General features: G+C 42.0%; 1 protein-coding gene across 1 annotated transcript in view; it reads left to right on the forward strand.

Annotated features, from left to right (window-relative positions):
• The window catches only part of ATP9A (ATPase phospholipid transporting 9A), a 555,816-nt gene that overhangs the window by 195,012 nt on the left and 340,966 nt on the right, over nucleotides 1-19,838 (forward strand). Inside the window, exon 13 of the mRNA XM_085619138.1 lies at nucleotides 3,451-3,563. Coding sequence (XP_085475264.1) covers nucleotides 3,451-3,563 — 113 coding nt within the window. The remainder of the gene's footprint in view (nucleotides 1-3,450; nucleotides 3,564-19,838) is intronic.

Consider the following 19,838-nt stretch of genomic DNA (forward strand, 5'->3'; position numbering starts at 1 on the left):
AGGCCTACCAGCAAAGGTAAAGCCTAGAATGGTGTGTGATTTTATTTTGTTTTAAATTATATATAATGGTTTTGAGGAATCTAACAATAAATGCCATCAGTAGGTATCTATGCTGGAATAATAAACACTTTGGTGGTTCTTAACCCCTTCCATGCTCATGCCGAGGCCAGCTCGTCATGAGTCACAGTGGAGCTGTGCTCATGACGAACTTGGCTCATCATAACGGCCGCGGCCCGCCCACGCGCGATTTATTCCCCACCTGTGCGGGAGAATTAATTAGTGGGCGGGGACGTGACGAGCCCAGCTCATCATGAGCACAGCTACACTGTGACTCATGACGAGTTGGCCTCATCGCGAGCACCGCGGTGCAGCGGCCCCCACTCCCCCCCGCACCGTGGGAGAATTACCCCCGCGGCAAAGGTGTTAATAATGGTTCATATATTCTAGACTGTGGGCCTTATTTACAGTTTTGGGGACATCCACCAAACCGCCACTTGTGGATGGCAGTCCTATACACTGCAAACTCTATATAAAGCAGTTGTGTTGACATATTGCATTCATAGTAGGGCTCCTGTATTCCACTGTTTACATCCGAAATTGTGCCTGCATGTTCGTCCCATGCCTGGTGATGCTAGGAGATTCCTTTCCTTTAGTCATGAAGATAAGAGGAACTCATTCTTTTACAGCCAGGTTTTGATATGCTAACCATAGATAGATACAATGTTGGTTGATGAATATTGGACACTGAGTACATATTGTAAGAAGCCCTTTTAGCCAGAACATAAACTATGCACAGTGATTGGACTGGCACTGAAAGTCCCTTTGGAGAGAAAATGTACAATAAAGTCCATAGAAATATCTTTTTGCTGCTGAGTGAGTTGTTGTAGAGGACCTCAAAGACTTTAGATGTGAATGGTCTTGGCTGAATTGCAGCAGAACAAGAAGAGATGCAGTTCTTAAATCTCTAAAATAAAATGGTGTTGCCCAAAAATTCTTTTTTGACTAGTTCGTGTCTAGATAAAGTAGTCTCCCAGCAGGAAAAATATCAACGCAAAACACATTGGCATTGGAAAGACACAAGCAATGTGTTAGGAAGAATAGCAAGTCCACTGTGTGAGTAAAATGTAGCATTGTAGATCGGTAACAATGAATAACAGGGATCTTTTTCACTGAGGAGTTCTGAGTGACATCAACTAGACAACGTGAGCAAAGCTCTTATTGTCTATGATGTCACTCAGAACCCCGAGGTGAAAAACATCGGCCTATTAAACATTTTACCCCTCTATAATTTCATGTTATGCATGACCCCCAAAATCAATTACCCCTGCTTTTTACAACTACGAAGGGGCAGAGGAGTAATAGGGAGCCGTACATAACATAGCATCTCATCCCTGACCCAAATATGAAAAATAATACCTTAGTTGCTATCATAATATCCAACCCCCCACTACCTTCCCTGCCTTCTTTTTCCCCTTCTGCACTGTGCTTTATGCTTTCAGTTGAAGTATTCAAGTAGCGCAGCTCTCATCCCTGTTATTATGGTCTGGAAGGCATAAAACACGTAGCAAAAGTGCGTTATGAGTTTTGTTTTCAACTGTTGCTATGTCATAGCAGTGAATCATCAGATTTAGAATCTGGTGTAAATGATACAGGTTCCCTATGGAAGCCATTCAAAACACAGTAAATAATGTGTGTTGTACACAGCAGAAGACCTAGATGAGACCTTCATTTAGCTTAACAAATTAGTTTGAATCAATGAAGGCAGAAAGGCAGTTTAGGCAAGAAAATCATTATAGGTTGGAGCTAGGAATGTCCTTTCTAGGATTGACATGAACAGGATCTGGCACAGGTTTTCAAGAATGGGCTATGGAAGTGGGTGCAAACCTGCCGCCTCACATGGGGCTACTGTGAATCATATGATATTGGCCTTCTTCCCAAAGTCTAACAGAGAAGAGACGTTATCACATAGTGTGCACAAAGTGAGCTTGAAACCTATGCACTGAGAAGGTTTCCAGCATGTGTATTAGCAGATGCCCATCACATTCTTCTCAGAAAATCAGCAAAAGCCTGTATTTTGTATTTGGAGGAGAGTCAGCTCGGCCACTACTAGGCTCTAAGCCGTGCCCTCCTTTGTTGCCAGGTGATGATGTTCTCAAAGCCCTACTAACTCTTTACATCCTGCCCCTTCAAGGCCCATCCCCCTCGCTCATAAAATATTTCAAAGTTTGCGGATTTGTTTGGCAATAAACATAATTGTGAAAAGTATTCAACCCAACAAGCTTGTATTCAGAGTCGCTGCTTGTTGGTAGGGTTTGCATGTTTTACTAGTCAGCTTTATCACTTTGCAGCTTGCGCCTAACAAATGGAGCATCTGATTAAAGGGCATCGTCCCAATGGTCACCATTTGATCTCATCCATGGCATACATTCTTTTGCATATGGAGATTTTTCTGGAAATAAAACTAGACTGTTCATCACCATCTTTTTCCTTCTCTTGAATTAAACCCGCTCTTAAGGCATGGTCAGGGATGTCCGCCTCGACTATGTTTGTTTGTAAGACTAATATTGGGTTGTTGTAAAAGTGGTGCCTTCTTGAATTGTCGTAAGATTCTGCAACGAGTAGTAAGCTTATTGGGTTCATCTAAGTGCCGACGTCATTTAATAGTTGAATGTTGAGAGCTAAAAAGAAAGAATGATTCTGAATATATTTGCAATAAACGTTGAAGAACACCAAAGAACTGTTTCTTTCTTTTTGGATCCTGCACTGGCCTGTCCAAAAATGTGTGCATCTTTCCTTTGTCCATAGAAATTCCAGCTGCGGAAATTATGCAACTAAGATAGTTGATTGAATTCTGATGTAACTGACATTTCATGGTGTTTTGCTAAATAGCTGAAGTTCGCATAACCTAGTAAGTGTTTACTAATAGGCTAGTCAATTGGTATTTGAATAGTAAATAGTTGTTTCATCCAGAGATAGGGCCAAATAAGGTAGCCGAGTTTTTCATTCTTAGAAATTATGTAATTGAATAAGAACATCTAGGGCCTGATTACACAAACAGCCTACATGCTGGTAGTTTCCATCAATGTGCTATTTTGCACTGTCTTGTTAGGATGAGTTATTCTGTTGCACTCCTTTTCCACTTGGTCAGTACTGTTCTAGTCAGTAAGATGGGTCAGTGATGTAAATGCTTGCTCTTGACATCTGTTAGGCCTTGTAAATTACGAGTTTAAGTCCTAGCAAGTTTAACTGGGCCTTCCAAACTTCTAAGGTTGGTAATTGTGTATCATTACATTGGGTAATATCAACATGAAGAACTACACGTTATAGAGTTAATATATTTGTTCTTACGCAGACAAAATAAACCTACAAATGGGTTTCTTTTTTATGCTAGCTTTAAAGAATTCTCTCCGAATAGTATGTGACCATCTTATTATATAATCTTATTTTCAGGCACGCTCACACAGAATGAGATGGTTTTCAAACGCCTTCACCTTGGAACGGTAGCCTATGGACTGGACTCAATGGATGAAGTGCAGAGTCATATATTTAGTGTATATACTCAGGTAAGAAGTTCCACTGCACCAGCACATAGTTTGCTTTTCTAGCATTATTTGATTAGGTCATGTGATCTAATCTTTGGTGATTATATGTACTTTTGGTGTCATGTGGGAAGTCACAAGTACAAACGTAAATGAGGAGTCAAAATTGCATTACATCCTTCACTGGTGTGATCTCTGGGATTCTAGAATGTGACCACCACATTCCTCAGCTGTAATTTGTTCCTGAAAATGTTATGTTTTTTGACTACTGAATAGCTAGCCGTATAATATGAAGCCTCGGTCAATGTAAGTTTGTTTTGAATGAATGAAATCCGATTTGTTACGCGCTACTTAGCCCAACGGGCGTCGGGGCGCATAAAAAAGAAAAAATTACAAATTAAATCATAGGTAAAATAAAAAAATGCTTACTGATAGGCTTTACTAAAATACCAAGTTTTGAGTGCTTTTTTGAAGAGAGTTATTGACGGTTGGGCCTTAATCTCCAAAGGGAGAGCATTCCACAGCCGGGGAGCCCCAATGGCGAAAGCCCTACCTCCCCATCTGACTTTCTTGAAACGGGGAACTACTAAAAGGTTCATCTCTGAAGAACGAAGGCACCTGCTAGGGATATAGCAGGTTAAGAGAGAACCCAAAGCGCTAGAGGGTGCAGCCCTTAAAGCTCCAAACACCAGGACCAGCAGTTTAAAAGAAATCCTGTACTGAATAGGGAGCCAATGCAGGCTTTTCCTGGCTAAGGTGGCCAATGAGGCAGCAGGTGCAGCCAGAACAAATCTGGCTGCAGCATTTTGTACAACCTGGAGGCGATAGATAAGGCCCTTATTAATGTCTGCATATAAGGTATTGCAGTAGTCCAATCTTGACCCGACCAACGCAACCACCGTTTGCATACGTGACTGGGGGGAGAGATAGTGAACGATTCTCCTAAGAATCTTAATAACCCCCCAGCAGGTAGCTATCGTTCTGTTCACCTGGAGAGTCATGGACAGTGAGGTGTCAAATATAACGCCCAAATTCCTGTCGGAGTGGGATGGAATAGGGCAAGATCCCAACGAAAGGGGGCCACCACTCATTCGACCAACAGTCCTGATTGTTGCCAAAAATCAGGACTTCGGTTTTGTCACCGTTCAACTTCAGGGAGTTTTGAATCATCCATTCGGAGACTGCTTGCATGCAGTTCCTAAAGTTGATCGCTGATATATTATACGAATGGGTCAGGGACACGATAATTTGGGTGTCATCGGCATATGACACCACTTCCATCCCCTGCGATTTCACAAGCCTTGCCAGAGGGGCCACATAGATGTTAAACAGGGTCGGGCTCAAGGCCGACCCCTGTGGAACCCCGCATTGCTAGGCTTTAGCCGGGGATAGAAACTTACCAAGCTTGACCCTCTGCTCTCTTTGATCTAAAAAAGAGGACAGGAGACTCAAGGCTGTACCCGTTACTCCTAACTCCCTCAGACGTGATGTTAAAGTCGAGGGAAAGAGGGTATCGAATGCTGCCGTAAGATCCAAAAGGACCAAGAGAGTGGTCTGCCCCTGATCCACCTTCATTCGGATGTTGTTCACCACCATAGTAAGTGCAGATTCGGTGCTATGGCACCTCCTGAATCCATGCTGGGAATCATCCAAGTATCCAGAAGAATCTAGAAAGGCCGACAGGTGGAAATTCAGGTGAGATTCCAGCATTTTCGCTGGAGCAGGGAGCAACGATATAGGGCGAAAGTTCTTGAGCATTTCGGGGTCAAGAGAGGGCTTTTTAAGCAGGGGCTTCACTATCGCCTTTTTCCAGCCCAGCGGAAAGACACCCTGTGTTAAGGCACCATTCATCACCTCCATCAAAGGGGGTAATAAGGTAACCCTACATGCTTTCAGCACTTTCAGAGGACAGGGGTCAAGAAGGGAGGCAGATTTTATTCTATTCAACAAATGATCCATCTCTTCGATAGAAAGCAACGGAAAAGAGGAGAGGATCTTAGAGGGATCACTGGTCCAAGTTTCCAATTACCCCAGGGCCCGGGAGAGTTGGAAACCCAGCGTACTCCTCTAAGTTTCCAAGGCAAGATAAATGTTCTCAATTTTGTTATAGAAGAAGTCTGAGATTTTGTTACAGAGCTCCTGAGACCCTACCACTGGGTCAGGCATTTGTAAAGAGCAGAGGGAGTCCACAATTTTAAACAGTTCCCTAGATGAAGTGAGGGAAGAGGTAAGATTAGAAAAGAACTCCTGCTTTTCCATTTTTATCCTAGCCTTATATTCTCGCAACAGGCGCTTATGCGCCTCACCTTCAATGGGGTCCCATAGTTTTCACCATCTTCTCTCCTGTCTCCTACAGCTTTGCCTCAGGAGCCTTAATGGCTCGGAAAACCAAGGGGCAGAGGGATTACGCCTTGCTGAATACCGAAGAGAGGCGGGGGCTAGCACATCTACCGCTCTAGTAATGGAATTGGCAAGTTCTTGTGCCGCTTCCTCGACGTCCCCAAAGGAAGAATAAGACCTAGCCCCTATAAAAGGAGAAAATGATTCATTGGTTATATTCCTACAGCTCCTTTTGGGTTGTTTATTACAGGCATTCCGCTTAGGCGCATTTCCAGGGGAGGATACAAGTTCTAAAGGTACTGCAAGATGGTCAGACCAGGCCAGACGTATAGGGGGACCAACCGACAATCTCGTGTCATTGGAAAATATCCCATCTAAAGTGTGGCCAGCATGATGAGTTGGACTACTAACCAGTTGGATAAGGCCACATGCGTCCAGCGAGTCTAGCAAAGACAATGTATCCTTAGATCCATGTCATCTAAATGAAAATTTAAATCCCCAAGTATAGTAAGAGAAGGCTTACCAAAGTATGGCTCTAGAATTCTAAAGAGTTCACCAGTAAAATTAGATCTAAGTCCGGGGGGTCTATATATGAGAATCCCTGTAAAAGATAATGCTGGAGAACAGGCAATAGAGAAATACAGGGCTTCAAAAGAATCCGAAGGCTCGGTCAGGGCTTTGATGCTGCAGATAAGAGAATTTTTATAAAGAATTGTCAACCCGCCTCCTCTACATCTAGTTCTATCAAATCTGTGGAGTGCATAGCCTTCAGGAATAGCCATCAGTAAATCATGGCCCGAAGAATCCGAGGCCCACGTTTCTATTACGAACACCCATGAAGGATTCCTAGCAGTCACAAAGTCGTTAAAAGCAATATTGTTTTTAATCAGTGATCTAGCGTTAATTAGGAACCCATTTCCTAATGGTAATCTATTGGGCAGAGCGTAAGAAGTGTGGGTGATATCATTCCTAGGACCAAAGGGCAACAGGCTCACCTTACAGATGTGACATGAAGTAGAGCATAGAAGACAAGTGGGCGAAAAACGGTGATGGCAGACCAATAAGGAAGGCTTTAAAGCAAGCATGTCCTGCAGAGAATACAAACACTTTACCTGTCCCATCAAGTGACAATCATCGCCTAGTGGCACAGCCTGCAGCACGGCCTCAGCGCGGACGGGCGCAGACGGGCTAAACTCTGGCGTAACTCCGGCGGTAATCCGGCGACCCCGCTGCGCGATACCGCTGCGCGTCAGCATGACCCCCATAAGTAGGCGTCTAGCGTCCTTATGACGACCAGAACGTCGAGACTCCAAGATGGCGCCGCCAGGCGTCCTGATCTACAGCCAGTACGCACCCAGTATGGCCGCCAAAAAGACCCCAGCGTATCCGTGAGAAGGGCCCGCCAAACAGCGGTGGAAACCAATCTTTTATAGTGCAGGTGAGGGGCTCCCAGTTAAAACCAGGGGTGAGAAAAAACGAATTAAAACAAATAAAGAACGGGGCAGATTAAAAAAGCCTATAGTAAGCAGCAATGCGAAAATCGCTATACAGGTAGCGTTCAGCACACAAAGCGCGCAACACGCTCAAACTAACAAGGCTCTTCACCTAAGTTTATCCCCCTTAAGTAGGCGTCTAGCGTCCTTATGACGACTAGAACGTCGAGACTCCAAGATGGCGCCGCCAGGCGTCCCGATCTACAGCCAGTACGCACCCAGTATGGCCGCCAAAAAGACCCCAGTGTATCCGTGAGAAGGGCCCGCCAAACAGTGGTGGAAACCAATCTTTTATAGTGCAGGTGAGGGGCTCCGAGTTAAAACCAGGGGTGAGAAAAAACAAATTAAAACAAATAAAGAACATGGCAGATTAAAAAAGCATATAGTAAGCAGCAATGCGAAAAGCGCTATACAGGTAGCGTTCAGCACACAAAGCGCGCAACACGCTCAAACTAACAGTGAAACCATGGCTTCCTTAAAAAATATGCTATAATAGAATAATTCTGTAGAAAAACAAGCCTTAGGAAACCTGTTCTGGATCATTTTTCTCTGCAAAACTGTTTCCAAATGAATGACACTTCCACGATGGCGAATCTATCTGTTGAATACCCTTCATGTAGAATAATGCCCTGTAGTCTAGTTTTTTCTAGGAACATGTAGACCACCTGTTTGCATTTAATCAAAGGAGCACTTTTACGTCTTATTTAATCTTCCCTGCCTATCCTCCCTATCTGTCCTCTCTGTGTCATTATTAAGGAAAAAACTCTCTCCTCTCCTTACCTTCAGTGGTTACTCCCCCTTCTTTCACTATCATTTTCCTTGCCCTTTGCCTTTAGCACCATACCCAACCTACGCCTTAATGTGAATACGTTGCCTACATCCTAGAACGTCTGACCCCACCTATACACCTGTCACACCCTACTGATACCCTAGTACATCTCCCCTGCCAATATCCTAGAACATTCTAGTCAACATCATAGCATCCCTATCCATACCTATACTTTTGTATGTATAATCTACCCCACTATACGCAAAACTACTTCAACCTATACATTGGCACCTCTTCTCCTATGTACATCCCATACTTTTGTCCGTTCCTATCCCGTAGTGCCTTCAACCCTAGCTCCTCACACCCTAGCACTGAAACACATTTCTGATAGAGACTTCTAGCTGCAGATTCCATGCCTTTTCAGTATCACCCAGGTTTCAAATTGGTTCCAGAATCTTTTCAGCACTACCTCAGCGCTGTCAGGTGGCACTGTGCGGCTCAACACTGATGCCCTTACACTCTGGAAATGACATGCGGAGCTCATTTAGGCGCCACCTACCTATATCCTTACACCTTCCCCTCCTCCAACCTTCATTACTCCTGTAGCTACTTTTTTTACTTTCCTTTCTTGTGCTATTTGCTATTCCCTTTTGCTGCTGTTGGTGCATTTTCTCAGTTTGTTGGAAGAAAAAGATTTTCTGCATTTTGTGGATGTGAGGAAGGGGAGGGAGCATCATGATCCACTTAAGGCTTTGCCTTTCCTGAGTCATGGCCGCGCTCCACACAAGTCAGTGGCAATAGACAGATAATTACACTCTGTACATCTGTATACATACTGCATATTAAATGTTTTGGTAGTTTTATTGCTCAAAATGCAGTGATACAAAAAATCCTAAATTTCACAGGACCTTGTGAAATATGGAAATCATTTCAAGGGCCCTTGTGGAATGGGAGTTTTATCACCATACCGATAGTCATGAATCAACTTCAACAATTGCTCCCTTCTATAGGTGACTTTTTTTTTTTAACAACACTTTTTATTAATCAAGAAGGCAAGGACTGCAGGCCCCTGTAGAACCGCCACATAGTAAATAGCAACAGCTCTTGATATTTTTACATGACAAGGAGCAGTGAAGAGCTATTCATACATCATCTGTCAAGAAAATAGAAACCCCCCCCTCCCTTCCCAACACCCACCTCCCGCCCCCCCCGACCACACCACCACCAGAGTCCACCAGCACTATCTCCATACAATAGGTACTCAGCGCCACCCCTGACACTCAAATAAGCTCCAAGTCTCCATCAAGGAAAATGCCCCTATAATCAGCCCACCGCTTCCAGATCTTGAAGTGTTTCCGAGGACACCCACGCGCCTTAAAGATCGGCAACTCCAGACCCATATTGAAATCTAAACCACGTTTCCAAACATTAAGAGAAGGAGCCGCCGGGGCCTTCCATGCCCCTTCTATAGGTAACTTTTTACAAAGAGAGCAACAAGTATTTTTCTGAAATTATTCATTCTATAGTGAAGTTCTGTTTATTGAATTTTCAGAAGAACATTACAGTTTAAATGCAATTACAAAGAGGAGGACCTTCAGTAGACAGTTGCATTGTGTTAGTAGTACACAAAAAACGTTATGCTAATGTGCCTGCGCTATTGCCCGAGTCGTCTGCAAAGACGGGAGCCTAAAGTATAGAAATCACTCCGATGAGGAGGCGTAGTAGAGTCTAAGCAAAGGCCCGCATAGTGTAGGATCTTAATGATGTGTGTCTATGTGAAGGGCAAGATGGAGAAATTAACAATAACTGGGAGTAGAGAAAGAGGGGACGCGGGGATCTGGGAGATCCCCAGTTGATCTCTCATGTGCACTAAGTCATGTATAATGAAGCGGGAAGGGAGTATTGCTTAAAAGGAGAGTGTGTGATAGTGAGCATCAAAGGGGAACAAGGGGGTGGGGTTGTACCCTACACTAATTCGTCAATTAGGTGAATTGCAGATATTCCAAGTTGGACATATACTTGATGAGGGGTGTCCAGCGGCGTAGGAATTTCTTGCCTATGAAAGACCGCTTGTGTGTCATCTGTTCCATGGCAATGGCATGCCAGAGTTGTGAGAACCAGGATGCCGCTGAGGAGGCTGACGGGGATCACCAGTCCTGAGCTATAAGCTGGTTGGTCGCGCCAGTCATGTGGTGCACCAGATCCAAGTCTGCGTGGGCTATAGCGGTCAATGAGGTGAGGCTGATGTGCAGGATAATTACATGTTAATCTTCTGGTATGGGGTATACCAGGGTGCCCTTAAAATGATTCACATAAGATTTTTAAGGAGGGACATGCCCAACATATGTGATAGAAGTTGCTCACTGGTGCACAGCAGCGCAAGCATGAAGCAGAGGTGGCAAGAAACACGGTGTAGAGACCGGCCGGGGTATAAAATGATTCATTCTTAACTTCACAATTAGGTATTTTGTTCAACTTTTTCTACAAACATCCTTAAAGTGCAGTCTAGTATTAAACTTAAAGTTTTTGATAAACGTGTTCCTATTTGTAAAAATATATTTGAACTAAATGCCCAAAATGAGCTTGTAATATAAAATCTAGCTGGTGAGCAATGTATAATATGTTCCTATCTTGCCATTTTGGATTTCTTGCAATATTTAACCAGTCTATCGACCTTTTGGCCTTGCGGTTCACAGGGTCACCAGAGCATTAGTCAGTTAGCCAGTATGTGAACTTTCTATTGATTGTCATATCTATGTAGATCATACATAATAGGTAACTATGTAATATTGCCCACATTTCCTACAAGGGACCCTGCTGATAACATAAACCTTAAGGCAGAGGATTGAGTGGTTTGTAAATGTCGCCTGACAACCCAGATGAACAACATTATACATGTTACTGTTAGGTATTTTTTATATTGTCTGTTTATTTTGGGGGTAGAGAACTTGTAAAGGTGTTTTTCAATCACTGATATGTTTTTGAAAATGCATAGCAAAATACTGAACTATACTGTTTCTACAGAGCTTAACGGTGCAGTTAGTCTATCATTTGAGAAAAAAAAATTCTTGTTTTGCTGAAAACCATTGTATTCGTAGAATGGAGTGATCATGAAGCTGTTCTTTTCAAGATGTAGCTGACAATGGTCACTGATTTGAATTTTTAAGTTTTGTTTTCCTTTAGCGAACAGATTATTGCTAAAACAATAGGCATTGATCAGGGACAGTGGCTGCTACTTTTACTGCATAACTATGGATTTGCCACAGGATTTGCCACATAATATGCAATTTTCAGCATAATGTTGTTTTTGGTTCAAAGGGTTCAAAATAATGCTGCCCGATAATGTATCCCATTAGACAGCATAATTTGCCTTTTCTCTGTACATAATTTCGATAACGGTGCTGCATAATTTTTTCCTCTATTGCGGCATAATCAGAGAGTACCTGACAATTGCAAAGCTCTTCAGATTGTTCAGGGACGTCATTATGATGATAAAAGCCATATTTCACAGAGACTCATTAAATATATTTTATATTTCATGGGCCTCAATGAAAAAAAGGATTGGATTCCACTGCATTTTGTGCACTAAAAGCATCAAAACATGTAACATATAGCATATATGCAGCTGTACAAAGTGTAACTTGCTATTTCCGTGTATGGGAATGGACCAAGGGTCTCAGTAGAGGTGAACCCTCGAATAGATCATGACGCCCCTCCTTAAGTAATGGGTATACATTGCATGTTACAATCTGCATAACTGCTTTACATGGTTTATGCAATGGCTTTTTCCATGTATTTCTTAGAAAGTAATATTTAACCAAAATCAAGGTTCAAAGTATTACATTTGTATTGCATAGTTTAGTTTAGTTTGGGTTTATGAAGCGCCTGGTTACACCAGCTGGTGTGTCCCCGCGCTATTTAAATTCCAACTGACAATTTCAGAAATCATTTGTTTGCAGTATATGTAGGTCTCAGCTTAACTGTGTAAAAAGCCAGGTTTTAAATTTCTTGCGGAAAACTGTATGCGGTTGTTCCTCTCGCAGGGACATGGGAAGCTCCTTCCATCTCTTTGCTGCCAAATATCTAAAAGCGCGTGCGCCCATGCACGCACTTTTTATCCTCGGGACTTTTACCTGGTGTGTCCCCGTAGATCTTAACTGGCGTTCCGTTTTGTATGGTAGGAGTAGGTTGTGCAGGTAAGCAGGGCCTTTTCCCTGCAGAATACGATGGCCAAAACACAGTGCCTTGAATGTGATCTGTTTCTGCACAGGCAACCGGTGCAGTGTCTTCAGCGCATTCTTAGAAGGTGCCCTTCTCGGCAGGTTCAAAGCCAGACGGGCAGCTGCATTCTGGATGGATTGAGACTTCTGAAGACTCTTTTTTGTTGCGCCCAGGAGCAGCACATTCCCGTAGTCCATTCTTGATGTAACAAGTGCACGGATCAGGGTTTTTCTAGCAGCTATAGGGAGGATGTCCAGGGTTTTCCTGATAATTTTCAGGATTCCGAAGCATTTTCCTCTCGTTCTATTAATCTGGGCATCAAAAGACAGTTTAGAGTCCATCCATATTCCCAGATTTTTCACCTCGGTCTTCGGGGAGGGAATTGTTCCTAACATAGTTGGCCACCAAACCGGCGACCATATAGACGGAGAATTCCCCACTATTAGCACCTCTGTCTTACTGCCATTTAGACTCGTGCAGTTGTCTCACATCCATCCTGCCAGGTCTTTCAAGCAGGCTGCAAAACTATAAGCTGCTTGGGGTGAGTTAGGCACCAGAGTTACCACTAACTGAGTATCATCTGCATACAACACGATTGAAATTCCATGTTTTTCTACAATATCAGCCAGGGGTGCGACATATAGATTGAAAGTATTGAGCCCTGCAGCACCCCCTGTTCCAGAGTAATGGGTTTTGATGTGTATGCAGATTGTATCACCTGAAAACTGCGGTCCTGCAGATAAGATACCATCCAGTCCATCGCAGCCCCGACCACACCCCCTTTCCTTAGGCGGTGTATGAGCAGCTTGTGTGACACCGTATCAAACGCTGCACTCAGACCAGCGCAGTTGTCAGCCCTTCGTCTACTCTCTTCCGTATCGTTTCAGTAGCAAAAAGCAAAGCTGTCTCAGTTGAATAAGTTGGTCTAAAGCCAGATTGTGTGGGATGAAGCAAATTGTTTTTCTTTATGTGCCCCTCAAGCTGTATATTAACCACTTTTCCCGCAATTTTGGAAAAATATGGTAACAGTGAGACTGGTCGTAGATTTGCTAATAAGTTCACATCTGCTGTAGGTTTTTTTTTGATTGGACGAACCATTGCTCGCTTCCACCTGTCAGGTAGCTAGCCTTCCCGAAAGGAGGTATCCAGCAGTTGTCTGATATAGGGGAGTATTACCCCAAGTCCTGTACCAATCACCTTGGGAGAAGCTGGATTTCGCGTTGAGTCCTTTTGACTATTATTTCAGGAGAGTAATTTCTCTGTGTAAAGCTATTGAAATGTGCAATCTAGTGAGGCATTTAACAATGTTTTTGTCATGTCAGTTACCCTGTGCTGTACTAATGCAATGGAATTTGATCTTTGCATTGTAGTCATGTACATGTATGGTTTATTAGTACAGTTGCTCAGAATTCCATACGTTATTGGACACATTTGTTTTCACAGTCATTGCATCAATACTAGCACCGCGGCCGGTGCAGGTAAGAGCTGTTGGGGGGTTGGGCTGGGGGTGGGGGTGGGGTGGGGTGGGGGAGATTTCGACAGATGACCACGAGGGAAAATTAATTATTTATTTAATTTTCCCTCGTCATCATCCGTTGAAATCCCACCCCCACCCGGCCCCACATGCTACATTGCATAAGGAAGTTATTTCAGGAATTTTGCCTAAGAGTAACACGAAATAACTGAAATTATGCAAACTAAGCCTGTATAATGTACATTTTTCTCATGCCAAATAAATATTATAGTTCTCATTTAGAGCATATTATATTTTAGTGCCACAAAGCACATGGTGTGCTTAAAAGAGCTCATCGTTTCAGTTTGTTAGTAAACCAAGATTAGTGATATTCTTCCCTCTAGTGGACAAACACTAATTTCCTGATGCACTCATTTTATCATTCAATACTCTTCAAACTGGATTGATAGAATTTCCCTAAAACTTCTGATGCAGCTTCAAAAACAAGGATTTGCAATGCAATCGGTCTTGCCTTTGGGACCTTTCAATGTATTTAGCTATGCAGCACATTAGCCTGGGTGCTGAAACATCTACTGTTCTTTAACATGGAGGGAAAGTAAACACGAAACTGTTTGACACGCCAGCTATGGGAACACATGGATATAGCTATTGCCTTTCAGCGGTAAATGTTATAGTCCAAAGCTCTGTTTTTAATATGAAATCAGGGCCTTCGGTGGTCATATCACTGAAAATACAAGATTTGATTTTTTTTTTTTATTGTTACGGGTGCTCACGGATGACAATTTCTATGGACTGGAATCTAGAGAATACTAAAGTGATTCTGGAATTTTACTGACCTCTGCTGGTCGTTTTCTATCAAGAAAGTTAAATAGAAGCAGTTGCCAGAAAAGTTAAAAAAAGAAAGTCCCTAAGCGGAAGCAGACCAGTCCTAGGGATGATCTCCAGAGCCCACAAAGTACATACACATATAAGTATATACTAAGAGGTCTCGAATGCTCGACCTAAAAATGGCTGGAAGGAATTACAACCGATTTTGCAAAAAGTCTGAACTTTGCTCGGAAAGTGTCGTTTTTGTGATTTGGTGTAAATCCATTTAACTGTTTTTGAGAAATTAGATTTTAAAGAGGGGCTCTGGTTGTTTATGAAGGGGTTGAAAAAGTTAGGTATATCTAGACTGTTTCTATCCAAATATGCTCTGACTGGCAACTTTAAGGAGACTAGTCAGTCCTGATTGGCTGGCTGCAACCTGAACAATATATTGTGGTAGCCATTACATTACTCAGGAACATGGTCCTAAATGAAATGCATGTAGTGAAAGTCTGTTTTTGAGGGTCGGGTCATAAAATGAAGCAGATACAAAAGTTGCAGAATAACAGAAGGCATGTTTGTCGCAGCACTGAGAAGGTCGAAAAATTGTTTAGATGAAAAATATTACTTGGACATATGGAGTTTTGAGGAACTGGAAGATGCCATGTACCAGCATCAGTTGCAGCTGTGACGCCACTTGAAAATCAGTTTCATAACTATGTAATTGGGAGGACTTATCCATCTAGTGGTAGGTCTCCCTATTGCTGAGTGAAATGGAGTGCCCCACCAATGCATGGCAGCAGTGGATGTAGGCTCGTTCTGGTGAAAAAAGAAAAAAAACAAATAGAAGATTTCACCATCATCACTGCCAGTGGACAATAGATCTTAGTACTGCTTGCTCAGTGGCAGCTAGATCCCCTCCTAACCCATTTGCACACTTCTACAACTCATTTGCCTGAACGCACGAATCTAATACCACCAACCACTGTCAGACTCTCTGTAACATGCTAACCTTGAGATTCAAAAACACCTACCTTTATAAACTCTTGACTTCGAATCTAAAATTAATGTATTTCAAACACACTCTTAGGTGCTTTGCATAACATAGTGCCACCTTAAGAACACTGAACCAATTAATAGTTTCTAACCTTAAGTCTAGCGTTATATTTTGATCTACATTAATACTACACTAATGCATGAAATAGCTTTCACCTGATCCAATTAGACACCAGACTCACCACTAACCCTGGAGTAGCGTGCACCTAAACGCTTCGTCATGGGTAGTTGGCACTATATAAATGCAGCTACAATAAAATATCATACAGTAGCCTTTCCAAAGCCAACGATGAAGAGACGGTCATCGGTCAGGATTAGGCCAATCTTTTGCAGGTCTTATTCTGATTCTTGAGTGTATTTGTGAGGGCTTCAGCCAGATTTCCTGATATCAGCCGGCATGGATATAGGCCTCAGGTGACTCCTCCCTACATTGCGGTGGAATAATGTCCAAAGAAACAGGAAAATGGAAAGCTTATCCATTCTTCTTCACTTGTCTGTATCAGGAAGAGACTGCATTGTACAGTCCTTCTGTGTATGGTTTCTACAAGCATTATCGCCTGACAAAACATTTGGTTCCCTGCATTTGCAAGTTCATCAGTGCAATTGGTAGAAGATCTTGTATCTTCCCACTGTAGCGTAAAGTTGAGCGAGCATGCTGCAAAACCCTTTTTTAGTGTGCGCCCTCCCAGTGCTTAATTTGTAAAAAAAATATATATATATTAATACGTTTCAAGGCTCTCGTCAGGAGTCTACTACAGCTTGCACCACACATTACGCCTGCAATGCTGCCAATGACAGTAACAACACAGCTACTACCCATCACACTCCTACAAGGGTGACAATTCGGACTATTTCAGGCCCCCAAAGCTGTGAGAATGGCTTGGGCGCCAGGTAATAGTCATTCTTAATGTATATTGAATTAATAATTAACTCTTGTTGTGGTCAACTCAAAATTAGCCAGACAACGTGACCTTGTGGCAGACTGTCACATGCGCCAGTGTTAACAATAAAGTACCTGAAACCTCCAGCTCAAATTAAGCACTGTGCCCTCCACATCTACAATGTAATGCATTATCCTGGGAGTGTTGGAGACAGGGCTGAAATTCTGTGTGGACTGTGTGTAATCAGTCGCAGTTACTTTTTGTATTTCTGTTTCAATGCATAGCTCAATATTTTTAAAATATGATCTTTATTAAATACACGATTTGGAGCCCTGCAGAATTCGAAGGTACAATTTCTTTTATCTTTATTATTAAATTCAGTGCCATTTTACATTTGGAACTTGCATTGAAAATCCAGCAAATTTGCGTACAAATCTCAGTCTTCAAATATGCTGCTGTTTTTCATTTTACGGGCCCTCCTATAACATAAAACCTGAAGTTACCTTGTACACCGAGTTATTAGTGACACATGCAAGTGGTCATTCTGTCGGCTTCATTTTTAGACCAGCCGAGTGATTTCTTAATCAAATTTGGTGCCATTTGCATTTAAAATTGCTAAAATGCGTGTTCATGATTTTAGCATAGACTATGCACATATACTTCAAAGCAAGTTTAAAATGAGCAAGGACACTTTTGTTAGTCATTTTCAATTTTAAAATTAATACAGTCAAGCTCCTCATTATTGATAAGTACTGGAAATTATGTAGGAAGGTTGCACATAATTTTGGGATGAATTGTGAAATCACTTTCTGTAGTTAACCTAGAATTGAGGTCTAGACATCCTCATCTTACTCCCCTTCAGCAGCAGCTTCTAAACATGCAACCCATCACACCACTGAAATTCTCAGGCAGCGCCCTCCAGCGGTTTAACACAGTTTTTTTCTCATTTCCCTTGACAGTTAAACATTTGGATATACTACTTCATTGCATTAGAAGCATCAGCCCTACAAAGTGTAGAAATGTATATCAAGTATTTATCTTTGATTCACTTTTCCTCAATATATGCCCTCTCTTTGGTATGCTTTTAGTAGACGTTCTCGTGCTACATAATCTATTTCTTATTTATTTCTGTCTATCTTCGTTTCAGAACTGTCTCTCATGCAGTTCCTCGTCTCTTGTAGTTTTCTCCTCCTCCCATTAGCTTCAGAACCTTTTCAAAAGAGCGTTGCCTCTCTAGGCATTCAAGAACAAATCACTTTTTTTTCCAAGTTGACCTAAGTTTGCAGGATGGAGAATTTCCACTTGGGCAGTCTTGGCAATTAAAAAAAACCTTATGTTGTTAAGCAATCTCTTTACTTTCGTCTTACTTTTTTACCTATATAATGATTCCTTTCTTACTCTGATTCTTGCAGCCAACCTTTACTGTAGGGTCTCCCTCTGTGCCGTAGTGTAGCAAGGATGCCATAGGCCCTTGTGCAAGGAAGGAAACTGGCCACTCTGACTGCTGTTGGAGTAGTAAAATTCAACATTTTCAGGGCTCAATTGACCCATTAGGAATCTGGACTCTGATGTCACTGCACCTGCTGCGCCAGTGGTACTAGATCCCTTCTGGTGTGCCGCTCTCTGGAGCAACTGGGTTAGACTTCAGTCCACAGCAAGTGTCCAGGCTTGGCAATGAAGAAACGGTTGTCTGGGTTCATGACCCACCGTGAGAAGCCAATTTCACAGTTATTTCTCACCGTCACTTTATTCTGCCCAAAAGGCAAATATTATCGGCTCTGATGCTACATGCGCCTTCAATAGCTATTATTGACTGCATTTATAGAATATAAAGTACCAAATAAAGGTCTCTGAGCAATTATTTTCCTGTAAAGTACTGAAAAAAAAATTCTTTAAAAAAAAAAACTAAAAGACCAGAAGTGAAGAAGAATGAACAGTTTTAGAAGCTGATTCTATCCTCGAATGCTCAGATCTAAGACAATTATTTCCTCTTCCCATCAGTACAACTTGGGGAATAACATTTTTTTTTTTAGAAAGCTCTGGATAATATGCATGGGTGAAAAAGGAATGAGTTATTTCTCTTCGATCAAAATGTAATTAATGGATCTAGAATTAAAACAATAATTGTGTTTGCATATGCCCTACAATCAAGTGTACAGCAGCCTTATGAGCTAGTTGTAATTTTTGAACGATGTTGAGCTTTGAGAAAGCAAGTCAAATCTAGTTTCAAGTTAAGAAGCTGAAAGAAAGTTCTTACATAGCAAACTTAACTTGAAAGACAAATACAACATTGAATCCCAGTTAATGGGACGATTTTTAACCGCCTCTTTGGCCTATAAGTGCAGATAAGAGTGGCACATGTAACTAGCTCTAAGTTATAGTCAATGTAGTGTATTGAGTGAGGTGACAATACTGTGGGAGGTACACGACTTGCAGTAATTTGAAGGTGCTGCATAATTAAAAATGTAATTCATAACTATGACATAGTAAGTTGAAGGTGGTGCGTAAATTAAAAATGTAAGTGATAAGTATAACTGTAAAATTTCTAATGTTTCAAGTTAGGTTTATATACAAAGAAAATATCATGTTTTATTAACTATAACTTATCCTTAACCTTTGTTTTTTCATGGAATTTCAATAGTTTTTTATTTGTAAATGTTTTTTTGAAAATTGTAGTATACTGTCGTTGAGTGCGAGTGTTATTTAGTGGAGTGTGTGGTACAGTAGAGTGGAGGAGAGTGTTGTAAAGTCTCCTGTCATGCAGTACACTTTTGTACAAGTGGAGTAGCATGGAATGTGGTACAATGCAGTGTTGTGCAGTGAAATCGGGTCTACTGGAGTGGTGTTGAGTAGAGTGGAGTGGAGTGGCGTACAGTGGAATGGTGTACAAAGGAATAGCATATAGTAAAGTGGTGTACAGTGGGGTGGTATAGAGTGGGATAGCATAGAGTGGAATGTCCTACAGTACAGTTGTGTACAGCAGAATAGTCTGGAGTGGATTGGCATACAGTGGAACAGCATAGAGTGGAGTTGCACAGTCTGGAGTTGTGTACAGTCTAGTAGCGTAGTGGGGAGTGGCGTACAGTTGAGTAGTGTAGAATGGATTGAGGTACAGTGGAGTGGCATAAAGTCAAATAGCATAGAGTAGACTGGTATTGAGTGTAGTGTCAATGCGGTAATTAAGCATAGACCGCTAGCAGGAGTCATTGCCAAAGAACTTCAAGCATCTTTTAGCAAGCCAATAGCACACGCCTCATG

The sequence above is a fragment of the Triturus cristatus genome, chromosome 7 (assembly GCF_964204655.1).
Source record: "Triturus cristatus chromosome 7, aTriCri1.1, whole genome shotgun sequence".
Taxonomy (NCBI): Eukaryota; Metazoa; Chordata; class Amphibia; order Caudata; family Salamandridae; genus Triturus; species Triturus cristatus.